This window comes from Dermochelys coriacea, chromosome 12, assembly GCF_009764565.3.
Source record: "Dermochelys coriacea isolate rDerCor1 chromosome 12, rDerCor1.pri.v4, whole genome shotgun sequence".
NCBI lineage: Eukaryota > Metazoa > Chordata > Testudines > Dermochelyidae > Dermochelys > Dermochelys coriacea.
In genome coordinates, this window is record NC_050079.1 from 43806144 (window position 1) to 43820212 (window position 14069).

Consider the following 14069-nt stretch of genomic DNA (forward strand, 5'->3'; position numbering starts at 1 on the left):
GCTATGCTGTCTTAGGCCTCTGACACGGCTCTCAGGGGCTGCGAGATGTATGGGCCTGTGGTGCCCAGGCTCCAGCAAATTCAGGACCCAGGGGGCCTGGCTCCACCAATGTTTGGGGCCAGGTCTCTTGCCTTGCCTTGCCTCCTGCCCCCAAACGCCCCTCCTGAGTGTCCCTGCCTGCCCTGGGCAGTGGACAGCTGCTCCCTGCAGCTCCATGCTCCTTCGCCAGCCACTGCCGGCTACAATGGAGCAGCGCTGGGGAGGGTTGAGGCAGCTGCTGTGCCTGAGGAGGGGAGAAGGCGCATAGCAGCCTCACCGTGGCAGGTGACTGAGTCAACTCCGGGGGGGTGTGTGTGTGTGCTTATCCTGGCTGGACCTCCTGAGCAGCAGCCGGGGGGGGGAGGGGTTGGGTGAGTGTCATGATGGCCCACCCCCCAGAGTTTGCTGCTGCCAGTGCGGAGAGGGCTGCAGGGAGTCCTCCTCTCTGGCCCTTTGCCCCAGCGCAGCCTGCCTGAGGTACCCCAAACTCCTCATCCTGGCCCAGCCCTGCACCCTAACCTTCTGGCCCAGCCCAAAGCCCATACCCAGCACCCAAACTCCCTCCCAGAGCCCGAACCTCTGTTGCATACCACTCCCCATCCCAGCCCAGAGCCTGCACCCAAACCCATTCCTGCCTTAGGCAGGTGTGGGTGGGAGATGTGGGATTTGGACCCATTCTGGCTACCACCAAAAATTATACAAACCTGCTGTCCCTGGTTCCACAGCACTGGGGCTCTTCGACCCTCGGGGCCTGTGGAAACTTCCAGTCCTTGGGGCCTGGTGCACAGTCCATTTTCATCATAGCACTACCGCTATGGGAGCCTGCATGACCATGAGAGCTTTATTCCTACAGGACTGGTTATCTGGCCAGAGCATGTTCTCCATCACCCCCAGCCTTGGAGAAATGGGCACCTCTTCCTACTGCTATTGGCTCGCTCTGCTCTGCCCCCAGTGAGGCAACCCCCGCAATACTCTCCCCTGCTAGCCCCCCACTCCTGTTCCTCCTGGCTAGGCACCCCCAATGCTCTCCTCTGATAGCTCCCCCTCCTGTTCCCCCTGCTAGCCCCCCACTCCTGTTCCTCCTGGCTAGGCACCCCCAATGCTCTCCTCTGATAGCTCCCCCTCCTGTTCCCCCTGCTAGCCCCCCACTCCTGTTCCTCCTGGCTAGGCACCCCCAATGCTCTCCTCTGATAGCTCCCCCTCCTGTTCCCCCTGCTAGCCCCCACTCCTGTTCCTCCTGGCTAGGCACCCCCAATGCTCTCCTCTGATAGCTCCCCCTCCTGTTCCCCCTGCTAGCCCCCCACTCCTGTTCCTCCTGGCTAGGCACCCCCAATGCTCTCCTCTGATAGCTCCCCCTCCTGTTCCCCCTGGCTAGGCACCCCCAATGCTCTCCTCTGATAGCCCCTCTCCTGTTCCCCCTGGCTAGGCACCCCCAATGCTCTCCTCTGATAGCCCCTCTCCTGTTCCCCCTGGCTAGGCACCCCCAATGCTCTCCTCTGATAGCCCCTCTCCTGTTCCCCCTGGCTAGCCCCCCACTCCTCTTCCTCCTGGCTAGGCACCCCCAATGCTCTCCTCTGATAGCTCCCCCTCCTGTTCCCCCTGCTAGCCCCCCACTCCTGTTCCTCCTGGCTAGGCACCCCCCATGCTCTCCTCTGATAGCTCCCCCTCCTGTTCCCCCTGCTAGCCCCCCACTCCTGTTCCTCCTGGCTAGGCACCCCCAATGCTCTCCTCTGATAGCTCCCCCTCCTGTTCCCCCTGCTAGCCCCCCACTCCTGTTCCTCCTGGCTAGGCACCCCCAATGCTCTCCTCTGATAGCTCCCCCTCCTGTTCCCCCTGCTAGCCCCCCACTCCTGTTCCTCCTGGCTAGGCACCCCCAATGCTCTCCTCTGATAGCCCCTCTCCTGTTCCCCCTGGCTAGCCCCCCACTCCTCTTCCTCCTGGCTAGGCACCCCCAATGCTCTCCTCTGATAGCTCCCCCTCCTGTTCCCCCTGCTAGCCCCCCACTCCTGTTCCTCCTGGCTAGGCACCCCCAATGCTCTCCTCTGATAGCCCCTCTCCTGTTCCCCCTGGCTAGCCCCCCACTCCTCTTCCTCCTGGCTAGGCCCCCCTCCATGCCCTGCTCCCTAGCTAGCCCCCCATGCTCTCCTGCCTGTGCTGTCCACGCCTCCCCTTCTACCCCCCCCCACTCCTTCCCCGCATGCCCTAACTTGTCCCCAATTCTCTGCTCTGCCCCCCGCAGAAGCTGGCGTGGCAGCTGAGGGGGCCCAGGCCTAACGAACGGCTTCTGCTCCGCCAGGGGGCGGGGCTCGGCAGGCGGGGACCGTTATGCTAATGAGCCCGTGGGCGCGGCTGGGATCCGGCCGCTGCGAGCGCGAGGCGCTTGCTGCCCCGGCGCCGCTGCCGAGGGCGGAGGCTGGGGCCGCGCCGGGGCCTATGGAGGCGGCGGGAGGCGGTGGCGCCCGCGGACGCCGGACCGGGAGCCGCGGGGGCATCCGGGTGCTGAAGGTGAGGGGGCTGGGCCGGGCTGAGGGGCTTGGGCCGCGGCCTGCCCGGCCCCAGAGCGGTCCTACCCTGGAGCGAGTGGCCAGCGCCCGGCGCAGGGCCTCCCCGTACGGCGCGCTCCGTCCAGCCCCCTTGACGGGGCGCACCGTCCTGGCCGTAGTGGAGCCCTCTGGGGCCGTCCGACCCCAACGTGCCAGGCTCGGGAGATGCGGCGCAGGACGGCGGCGCCCTGGGGGCTCGGGGCGGGGGCCACGTACTCGCGGCGCTGCCCTTTCTAGCTCCGGAGCCCCGCTGCTGAGGCGCCGCCGGCGGGCGGCGGGAGTTGCGCCCCAGCCCAGGGAGCGGGAGCTGGAGCAGCCGGGGCCAGGGCTTCGTCACAGGCGCAGATTCCTGGCGAGCGGGTTGAAGAAAGCGCGTCCCACCAGCGGGGCAGTCTGCACATCCAGGAGATGTGAGCCCTGGGGCCCCAAAGGTTCCTAGTGCCTGGATGATCTGTGGACCTGAATCAATGGTGCGGGCAGGGCACTGGCAAGTTCCCTAATGCATCATTCCCCCCACGCTCCCCAAGTGCATATCGGCATCTCTTCTCATTTCCCTGGCTTGGCTTGGGCCAAGCTCTTCATCCATCTGCTGATCTCACATTGCGATACATCTTGGTGGTGGACGTGTCTAACTGGTCGTCATCCATCCTGTCTGTCTCCTGAAGCAGTCTATGAATGTTAGAAGAAGGGAATTTACCCCTTGGCAGCCCAGGGAGTGGAATTTGGATTATGTGAATTTCTCCCCCAAGACCTCTTGAAGAGGGAACCCCAACAGACTTCTAATGAAGCCATATGTTGGTTACACTGGCTCCCTAATTATGCTGTGGTCAAAAGTTCATGGTGATTACCATAGTATGGACAGGACTTAACTATAAGCATGACATTCACTTGCCCCAGAGGCATATACAAAACCTCTCCCCTTTCCTCCAAGAATGCATACTTTTCTCTTACTCCCTTTCTTTGGTGTTGTCTGGTTCTGTATTTATTCAAATAGCATCACCGGTGAGCCTGGCACTTTAGCAAAAATAAAATGGTCCTTGCCACAAGAAGATTAGTCTGAGTTAGAGTACAGCAAGGGGTGGCAAATTGCAGAGTTGATGACAACAAGGGAGGCATCAGCAAAAGCTTTAGTGTCAAGAAATGAGACACTGTCTTGCGTTGATATGATGCTTTCTTAAGAGTCGAACACTCAACACAGCAATAATAAATAGACAAGCTTAAATAGTAAAAACAGAGAGTGGTGAGGGAGCAAGATTTGGAAGAAGGCGTTCTTAAGAGTCAAGACTCCTGTGTTCTCTCCTCAGTTCTACCACAGGCTTCTCGTGTGACCTTGAGTGAGTCACTAGCTGGTTAAAAGTACTTTAAAAATAGTTTCCTTACCTGTAAAAAGAAAAGGAGTACTTGTGGCACCTTAGAGACTAACAAATTTATTAGAGCATAAGCTTTCGTGAGCTACAGCTCACTTCATCGGATGCATTTGGTGGAAAAAACAGAGGAGAGATTTATATATACACACACAGAGAACATGAAACAATGGGTTTATCATACACACTGTTAACAGTTAACAGTTTCAGAGTAGCAGCCGTGTTAGTCTGTATTCGCAAAAAGAAAAGGAGTACTTGTGGCACCTTAGAGACTAACAAATTTATTAGAGCATAAGCTTTCGTGAGCTACAGCTCACTTCATCGGATGCATTTGGTGGAAAAAACAGAGGAGAGATTTATATATACACACACAGAGAACATGAAACAATGGGTTTATCATACACACTGTTAACAGTTAACAGTTTCAGAGTAGCAGCCGTGTTAGTCTGTATTCGCAAAAAGAAAAGGAGTACTTGTGGCACCTTAGAGACTAACAAATTTATTAGAGCATAAGCTTTCGTGAGCTACAGCTCACTTCATCGGATGCATTTGGTGGAAAAAATGCATTTGGTGCATTTTTCCACCAATGCATCCGATGAACTGAGCTGTAGCTCACGAAAGCTTATGCTCTAATAAATTTGTTAGTCTCTAAGGTGCCACAAGTACTCCTTTTCTTTTAACAGTTAACAGTGTGTATGATAAATCCATTGTTTCATGTTCTCTGTGTGTGTGTATATAAATCTCTCCTCTGTTTTTTCCACCAAATGCATCCGATGAAGTGAGCTGTAGCTCACGAAAGCTTATGCTCTAATAAATTTGTTAGTCTCTAAGGTGCCACAAGTACTCCTTTTCTTTTTGCGAATACAGACTAACACGGCTGCTACTCTGAAACCTTTCCTTACCTGTGTTACTAATAACACTTCCAACTAGCTTCACACAGGAGTCTGTGTTGGGAAAGGGCATTTATTTGCAAAGCCAGCAGAACTGCTTGCTTTACTCCTACTGGTACTTGAGACCCAGCACACCTCTTCTTCTGAGGAGTTTCATACAAGGAGGCAATAACAGGAGTCCTCAGTGCCTGCTGTGCTGCCCTCCAAATTATCATCTTTGCTGTTGTAGCCTGAGGGTCTGTGTATAGTGGCAACCTGCCAGCCGCATTCCAGTCATGCTCTGGCTTCCACTTGCAGGGGGACCCCAGTACACTCCTGGTCCTGGATTTTCCCCAAAAGGTGTGTTCTGCACTGTCCAGCTTTTTCCACGAGAGTTCAGATATTAGAGGTCTGTTCCTCTGTAAGGGGTCAATATACAACAGTTTGGTATTTTAATTGGCATTACCAAACAATTCAGTTTAAACACAACACTGGATTAGATTTGAGTAAAGAATAAAACAAGTTTAATTACAAAGAGGTAGAATTTAAATGAGTACAAGTATAAGGTATTAAAGTCAGAAATGGTTACAAGAGAAAGATGAAACGCTTTCTAGTAACTAAAACTTAACAAAACTAGACTTGGTTCAAGGTAAAATCCTTACCACATGTTCTTAGCAATAAGGCTGACCAAATTCTCAGGTCAGAACTCCTCCAAAAGTCCAAAGGCTGTTGTCTTAGGTGAAAGAGATAGAAAGAGAATACCTGGTGTGTTTTTGTTCCTCACTTTTATAGTCCAGTCAGCTTTTGAAATGCATTTGCCTGAGGGATACCCCTAGATAAAGTGCCTTCCCACTGTGAGGATAGAGAGTGCCTGCCTTCCTCTGTTGCCAAAGAATGGCCACTTGATCGGTGATTGCCAGTCAACTTTGCTGACACTTGGCTAGAGGCATTAGCGTGTCCTTTGAGATTGAGAAACAGGTTTACCCCCTTCCCTGGTGTAAACATTTCAGTCAGAATTTCAGCTTATGTTGATAACTCTTAATACGCATTTTATACATACACAAAAATATTGATCAATGTATTATCAGTTTTTAAATGATACCTCACAAGGCATATATTGTACAAAGATTATTACAGTAGTGTGTAGGGTGTGACTGCAGGGAGGCATTCAGTCACAATGATCACATACTATTTTTGTTTTTTTTTTACACCAGACTCTACCTCTTTTAGTGCACAGGATGAATCTGATCTGGGGATGAATATGGGGATACAGTCGGCTGTTGTCTTTCTTGTTTATTGCAGAAGTTGGAAGATGTGTAGTGAATGAGGCAAGGAATTGCAGGAGGAGAAATGATGGTTTCATGATTAAGATAAGTGAATGCTGCCCTGAAGAATTGGATTCTATTCCTACCTCTTCCACAGAGTCATTGTACTAGTAGTAGTACCAGGAAGGGCAGGAATAGGATTGCTCAAAACCAAAGGCCTGCCCTCTCAGCTAAAGGGGCAGAACCACTGAACCCAGGCTACTAGTGATTTCTGGGGGCAAGAAGTGGGGAAAAAAATAGGAGTGAGGTCAAAGGTTAATAACGAGGGATCCAGAGGGGGACACTGAGCAGAGAGCTCCAGGCAGTGTCCACTGTTCCTCAAAGGCATCTATGGAGGAACTGCCTGGAGGTGAGAATGGACAAGGGAGCAGAAATAGGCCCTAAGTCGCAGAGCACCCATGCCCATCTAGCTTCTTCCTCCTGGAGTGGTGGATGGTCATCTTGGCCAGCACCAGGAGAAGGTTGACAAGAAGGTCTCACAACTTCGTGGGGTCATGGATGGGGTGTGCCAGGAACTGGGGAAAGTATAGCCAGAACCTCAGTAAGGGGCTGCAACCTGACATACCCTATGTAGATGTATGCTAGGGTCTCCCCCTCACCGCAGGAAGGACAGATGTTGGGGAAATTCGTGAACTGCTCCAGATACAGGTCTATGTTTGTGGCTCTGTGAAGGAGCCTTCAACAAACATCCCCAGTGGGCTGTGGGCTACAGAGTCACAGTGTGATTTTGGGTAAGTCACTTAAATCAAACTTTTCACAGGTGACCATTAATACTAGTTCCTCATTCTCTGAATGCCTGACTCGAGACTCCAGGGTCTGACTTGCAGAGGTGCTGTGCACTCACAGCAGCAACTGAAGTCAGTGAGAGGTGTACTGTGAACATATAAACGTATAATGCTAAGTACTCTAAATCAGGTCCTAGTTATCTAAAATTGGGCACCCAAAATCAGTAGAAACTTTTGACCTTGATCTCTGTCTCTTATTTCCCTATCCATAAGATGGGGATATTATCATCCCCTCTTCTCATAGGGGTGTTGTGAAATACATTCATTGTTTGTGAAGCATTCACATACTATAGGGATGAGCTCCATAGAAAGTCCAGGAGGAAATTAATAATTCTGTCTTCAAAGCAGGGTTTAAATAGTGTGCAGTAAACAAGGCACAGAGCCACACAAAAAACAGTGAGAAAACAAAATATTGAATAACTGCCCATTAATTGAGTTATATCCATCTTGTGCCCTAGGTGAAGCTGGGGTCCTGTGGAAATGAATAGTATATGATCATGTAATTAAAGATAGCATCATAATACATATGCCCAAGGGAGCCAAACTAAGGCTGCACAGGCCACCTTAATTCTGGCATTTCCTAACTTTTGAGTGCTTAACTTTGCAACCCTTACTGATGTTTGTTTAACATAATTTTTGTGTGTGTGCGTGCGTGCGTGCGTGTGTGTGTGTGTGTATAACTTCCTAGCTTTTAAAAAAGCAAACCAAAAAAGACCAGTTCCATCACGTGGCATCACATTGACGCCCACGTGGGTCATCAGCAGGGTTGAAACCTTTAGATCCACCACAGGGACTTCTGCTACTTGAGCTAACAGAGTAATCAATAACAATAGTAGGTTGGCATCCTCTGTGTGGATCAGCACTGCAGGGGGATGAGACACATACTTTGAGTCAGTTTCAGCAAATATTTGCTGACAGCAGAGGAATGATGAGACTTGGGAATCTTGGGTTCCATTCCAGACTATGGAGGGAAATGTGCTGTGGTGGGTACAGAGACTTCTTCCCTTTCCCCCCCAAGTTTGACCCCTTTAGTCCTGTCCCTGTCCTGTCTCTTCCCCACCCCAGGCTCCTCATCCCATTCTCATTCTCTTTGCCTTCCCAGTCTCACCTCCTCCAGCTTTTTGTCCCAGTCCTAGTCTCACTCTCTGGGCTCGCTCTCTGAGTTCCAGTCTCCCCCCTTTCTCTCCACACTTAGTTCCAGTCTCTCCTCTCCCTGTCTCTTGTTGAGGCACACTCAATTCATGCCCTGCACCTCTGCTTCTTGTCAGATCTGCCTCCTCTCCATCCACCTGCCCCTATTTCCTACCACTGGTTTCTAGTCCCAGTCTCATTGTCCATCCAGCCCCAGTCTCCCCACTTCCTTGTCTGATCTTAGTGCTCTCCCAGGCTCTTCCCTTCCCCTCACCCCACTATGTACCACACCGGCTCTCAGTCTCACCCTGCCTGTCCAATCAGTTCCAGTCTCTACTCCCAGTCTCCATTCCCAACCTGTGTCGTCGTCCCTCCATGCCAATTTCACCAGTCACTTTGTCCTAATCTACTCCTTTCCCTCCTCCCAGTTCAGCTTTTGTTCCCTGTGCATTTGAATCCAATAACTTCTTTCTCGATGCTGCCTAAATGCCCTCTGGGAGATCATTGAGAGCACTGAAGAGACAGGCTCCCTGCTCTCAGTTCTAATGTCTGGTGGTTCCACCACAACCTGGAGCAGCTGTTAAATGCCATTATGGGGGAAAATGTGGCTTTGTGCCTGTATTCCTGGGCTGGAGCATGCTCTGTGGGAATAGTGCATGTGTAGTTGAGGAGCTGAAGCATGCTCAGTTGCTCTGTGCCACTGGAGTATGTGCAATCTCAAGCATGGTCAGTAAGGACAGAATCTTCAGAGATTTTTAGCTACTAAAATCAAAGAAGCCTCCACTGAGTGTGTGAATTGTGATTCTTCCCTCCCCTCTCCAAAGTTTATAGTTTGGCCTAATTTGGGAAAATTTTAATGGGAATGTTAAAAGGCATATTCCTGACACACAGGCCAGCCAGCCAGCCCTCCTCCCCTTTTCATGTCCCTGCTCCAAAGCATGGGGGCACCAGAACTTTTCAAAAACTTTTTTAATATGGGCATAACATAAGAACTGCTATACAGTGTCAGACATTTTTCCCTAGCCTTGTTCTCAGAAACTGTTTTGCCTGAAATTCTAAAAAGAAGTTCAGCTGGAAACACACCCGGCATGGAAAATTGGAGCCCAAATTGTTAAAATTTGGCAAAGATATAGGCAATTGAAAACAGGGTCTTATAATGGGAAATGTCTTGGGGCTTCAGCTCTGTGTGAGGCACCTGCCAGGGCTTGGAGCTTCAGCCCTGTGGGGAGGGAGGTCTTGGGGCTTCAGCAATGCTCCTTCTGAAGCCCTGAGTCCTGGCAGGCATGTCCTGTGGGGTTGGAGCCCCAAGACTGCCCTCCCTGCTGGGGAGAAGAAGCTCCTAGCCCCACCACCCAAATCCAGGGCAGAAACCCTGAGCATCCTCCTCCACCCCGTCCGGTAGGCAGAAAATGGCGGGGGGGGGGTGCACATGGAGAGCTCCACGAGCCATGCTTTAACTGTAAAAGAGACACATGCATCTTGCGAGCTGTGGTTCGGTCACCACCGTTCTAGAGGATGAAATGCTGCATTGCTAGTGAGATGATAGGTGCTCATGGGAGTCTAGCACCACCATCTGTAAGCAAAGCATACTTCAGAAGATTTCTTAGATACTCTGATGAGCCTCTCTCACACCCTAATAGAGGAAAATCTAGTTGACAACATTGACTGCTAAAGTGACAAACTATTGTAAAAATTATTTTTTATGTAGAATATGCATCTGGCACTTCGGGACTCTGAGGCAGAGTGAGAAAAATTATTTGTTTTACAATGTAATATTGATTTGCCTAACACTTTATTGTGATAGGTTTAGGGCATGTTCGTTTCGAGCAGTGGCCTTCACTCTTCACAGATTATGAGCTTGAACACCTGCTGTGCAACGAACAGCTAGCATAGTGAGGTTTGAATTGAATCATTTCTGCTTTTAGGGCACTTTCTTGTTAGTAGTAGTGGTATAGTCAGGCCCTCGAGAAATTTGGAGCCCGAGTACATAATGTTCACTGGGGCCCCACCCCCTGCAATTTCACTTTATTTACACAGACATTAGACATTTTGGGGGGAGCCCTGGACTTGGGGCCTTGATACAATTGTTTTCCTTTTCCCCACTTCTTGTCAGCCCTGGCTAGAGCTGTATTTCTAGGCAAGAGGGAAGGAGCATGACTATGTCATTAAGGAGACAATTCCATATTCTAATGAGTCCTTGCTGAATCATCAAAGTGTCAAACCAGTCAGCTGGGATAGAGGATTTGGTCCCATCTGTGGTTTAATTTTCCTGCTAATCATGTGCTTCTCTTTAGTAATGGGTGAAATCCAAAGAGGTGAAGGATGTTTCTAGATCATAGAGATACAGGGTGTTGCAGATGCTTTCCAGGCACAATCCAGGGGCCACTTCCAGCCTTATCTTAGTTTATGCAGTCTCCTTACATGTCTTGTCCACAGCTGTTATGCCTGAGGTCATTGTATGCCAAAAAATTAAAAATTCTGCACACAATATTTTAAAATTCTGCAAGCTTTATTTGTCGATAAATAAATGCAGAGGCTTCAGCATGGCGGTGGGGAGCGCAGGCCACTGGCTGTACGAAGGTGGGAGATCACCCTGCAGCCTCCCCATCCCCTACCCCCAGGACAAGGACTCAGTGGTGAGGCTGCACCCAACCCTGACACAGCACAAGGCCTGAGTATATCCCAGAAACACCCTGTGGCCCTGCCCCTTTGTGCTAGATGCACCTGTGGGGCAGGCAGGCTCAACCAGGCAGGATCCAAGCGTGGAGGGGCTCAGTGTGGGGTGAAAGGATTCTGTGTGAGACAATCTGGGTGCAGGCAGCTCAGTGGGGGGTCTAGGTGTGGGGGGATCTGGATGCACAGAGGCTCATTGGGGGGGGGGTTCCAGGTGCAGGGACAATGGGACTCTGCCAGGGCTTCCAGGTGAAAGTGGTGGGGGCTCAGTGGAGGGATCTGAGTGTGGGGGGTCTGGATGCTGGGGGGAGTGGGGCTTGGTGGGGTGGAGGTCTGGGTGCAGCGAGTTGGGGGTCAGTGACATGGGGGTCTGGATGTGGGGGCTCAGGGCGGGGTTTGAGTGCAGGGAGCTCAGTGGGGGGGTGGTCTGGGTGTAGGGGTGGGGTCCAGAGGCAGGAGGGCTCCAGGTGCAGGGGTTGAGGTTCAGTGGGATGGGGTTCAGGTATGGAGGGCTAGTGGGGTTCTGGGTATATGGGGTGAGGCTTGGCAGGGGTGTCTGGGTATGGGAGGTCCAGATGCATGGGGATTGGGTGGATGGGGGAGCAGCTCCCCATACAGTGATCCCTCCCCCTGCAGCTGAGGAGCGATGGGGGCAGGAAGCATGGGAGAATGCTGAGCTTCCTGCAGCTGGGGGAGGATTCTCGGGGGAGGGGGGTCTGACACAGCCCCATCCACTCCTTTGCAGGGGAAGAAGAAATCCCGTCCTCTCCTGCTTCCAGCCCAGCCAGGGCTAGCAGCTGATCTCAGCTCAGGGTAGGAGCCAAAAGCCCTGGGTGATTTACCTCTCCGCCGGCTGCTTCAGGTGCTTGAAATGAAGAACCTGTGCAGCTAGGGAGTGGTGCATGACTGCTCTTGCAGCTTCCCTTTGCTTCCCTGTCAGAAAGTCATTTTTCTGCAGGGAAGCAAAGAAATATACAGGGGACATGAATTCTTTGCATGTGTAGTGGTGCAGAATTCCCCCAGGAGTAAGCAGCTGTTTGGATGACTGCAACCCATGAGGGATGAGGGGAATTTGGGAAGGCAGAAGGAGAGGTGGGTGAGGGGTGGAAATTACACTTGGGCTGGTCATTGCCCATTGCTTTCCTTCTTCAACACCTCCAATCTATTGGATTTCAGTCTTCGTGCCAGCAGCTAACCATCTACTTTCAATGTCCTTTAGAGGAACATGAAGTGCAATGGGAGCAGAAACTGCTTGAACAGGAGAAGTCGGTTTGGCTCCCGTGAGAGAGACTGGCTGAAAGAGGATGTTGGGCGAGGCTGTGTGTACATTTATGGAGCAGACTCTGCAACTGCGACCTCTTCTGACCTGCACTTGGTCCTTTGTACAGTGGATACCCTGGCATCTGAGATCTGTGATGGAGAGGGTAGGGAGAACCTCTATTTGCAGCTCCATGGAGACCTGGTCAGGTAAGGACAGAAGGAAAGGGTAAATCCAATTCCAGAAGTGGATGGAGGGCAGTGCTTTCTTGCTGTGGGAAAATGAATGTGAATGGAAGTTGGGCTGATTTAAAGTAGGCAGGTATAGCCTTATGATTCATTTTGGGTGCAAGATGCACTAGTCACTAATAACAGGTGTATTCTTTATTTAGAGATTAATTAAGATGATGACTGGTGAGACATACATAGAGACTGAGTTTTATTTGTACAACGTTTTATTATAAACAAAATCACAGAACTAGGAAACAAGATAAGATTAATAGCTGAATTTGCATCATTTATACTCAAGAATCAGTGGGACTGTGGATTCCCTTAAAATGAGATTAAGAGTTATTAGGTCTAATGTGGCTTTATGCTAACTATTACCACTAGTCCTCAAGCTGAATACTAGGCTTCAGACTCACAGCAAAGCCCATTTTAAAATAATCTTTGTTGTTGTTTTTTATCCTACTTGCATCATAGCTTTAGTTTAATTTGCACTAATTAAACAAGCATCTTAACTTTTTCTAAAATATAAGTGATTATTTACATGATCACCTAAGCTCAGGTTATGGGTCAACAAAGGGGTTCTGTATGGCAGATGGACCCAGTTCTGAGCATATAATGCTATAATTTATGGATTGAAGCTGTTATGCTCAGATCGGAAACACTCATTGGTGTTTTGGCTGGGAGGGTTTGACTGGTAATTTCCCTAGAAGCATCTCCTTTTTGAAGAGTGTTTCGTTTGAGTGAGTTAACTTCTGGGAACTTCTAGTTGGACATGGAATATGCTCTCTGGTGAGAGATGTCCCTGTTTATATAATGCTACATCTTTTTCCATATAAAGGGCTAAATTCTACTCCCAGTATGTACTATCTTAACATATTATGCTTTATTCATCTTTATAAAACTGGCATCCTAAATGGTAGCATATTTGTTAGGCAAATTATTCAAATGTATTCACCAAAAAAAAGGCCACAGACGAAAAGGGCCAGAGTTAAGGTCATGGAAATGTCCAATGTGGCATGTTCACAGTGTAAACTTTCTTGAGAATGTATAACCTCTCTTTAAGTTACCTTTAGTGATCATTTCTGTATCTTGACATCTATATTTTGTTAACTGAAATGATTTTGGTATGTACTTTTGTGATGGTCATGATTTAGTAACTTTATAAATTAATGGTTTTTCAGTGGGGATATCCTTTTTTAAAAAAATGAATTGCAAAGTATGCTAAGAGTATAAATAGACTTAAGCTATAAAGTTTTATGTACAGAAAACTTGGGCTTCAGTGTATAAAGTGTTGTGCCTTAGGTCATTATGCACTGAAAATAGACTTCAACTCATAAAGTTTAATGTGCACAAACTTTGTGCTGAGAAGGTCATGGATTCCTCATAGCTTTACAAGCCATAGAGTTCTTTTGAATTTAGACTTTGTATTACCTCCAGTGGATTTTGGATTTCAGCGTGTAAACCTGTCACTCCTTTTCACGGACAAAGCTAAAATGGGAGTCTCTAATCCACACTTTTCCCAGTGGACCTAATCCATGTTGTTCTTCTAAAATGCACGGGGAGAGGTATGGCACTTGGAGCACTTCTCCAGTTCCTGGTAAAAGTTCCACTGCTAGGCCCTAGACTTCAGTGTGTTGGGAAAGTCATTGACAGATGGGAGGAAAGACCGGGTGTCATTTGCATCACTAAGTATTTTTGATAAAGTATTATTTGCGTAAATTATACACTGAAGTTTTTTCTTCACAATAAATTATAGGTGTGTAAAACTCTGTGTACTGAATTACTTATTGTATAATGACTTTATAAGCTGAAGGATGCCTGATCCTTCCAATTTCCTCAGTCCAAAAGTAAATCT

At 49.4% G+C, this 14069-nt stretch overlaps 1 protein-coding gene across 4 annotated transcripts in view; it reads left to right on the plus strand.

The window, feature by feature from the left end:
* The first annotated feature begins 2396 nt into the window (after window positions 1-2396).
* Window positions 2397-14069, plus strand: part of PHLPP2 (PH domain and leucine rich repeat protein phosphatase 2) — a 157649-nt gene continuing 145976 nt past the window's right edge. For 3 of the 4 annotated variants that reach the window (XM_043494744.1, XM_038367803.2, XM_043494746.1), the window contains exons 1-2: window positions 2397-2544; window positions 11949-12196. In XM_043494744.1, coding sequence (XP_043350679.1) covers window positions 2473-2544; window positions 11949-12196 — 320 coding nt within the window. In that variant the 5' untranslated portion in view covers window positions 2397-2472. Of the gene's footprint in view, window positions 2545-11948; window positions 12197-14069 lie in introns of those variants that run through there. The other variant, XM_043494747.1, reaches the window with a different exon arrangement.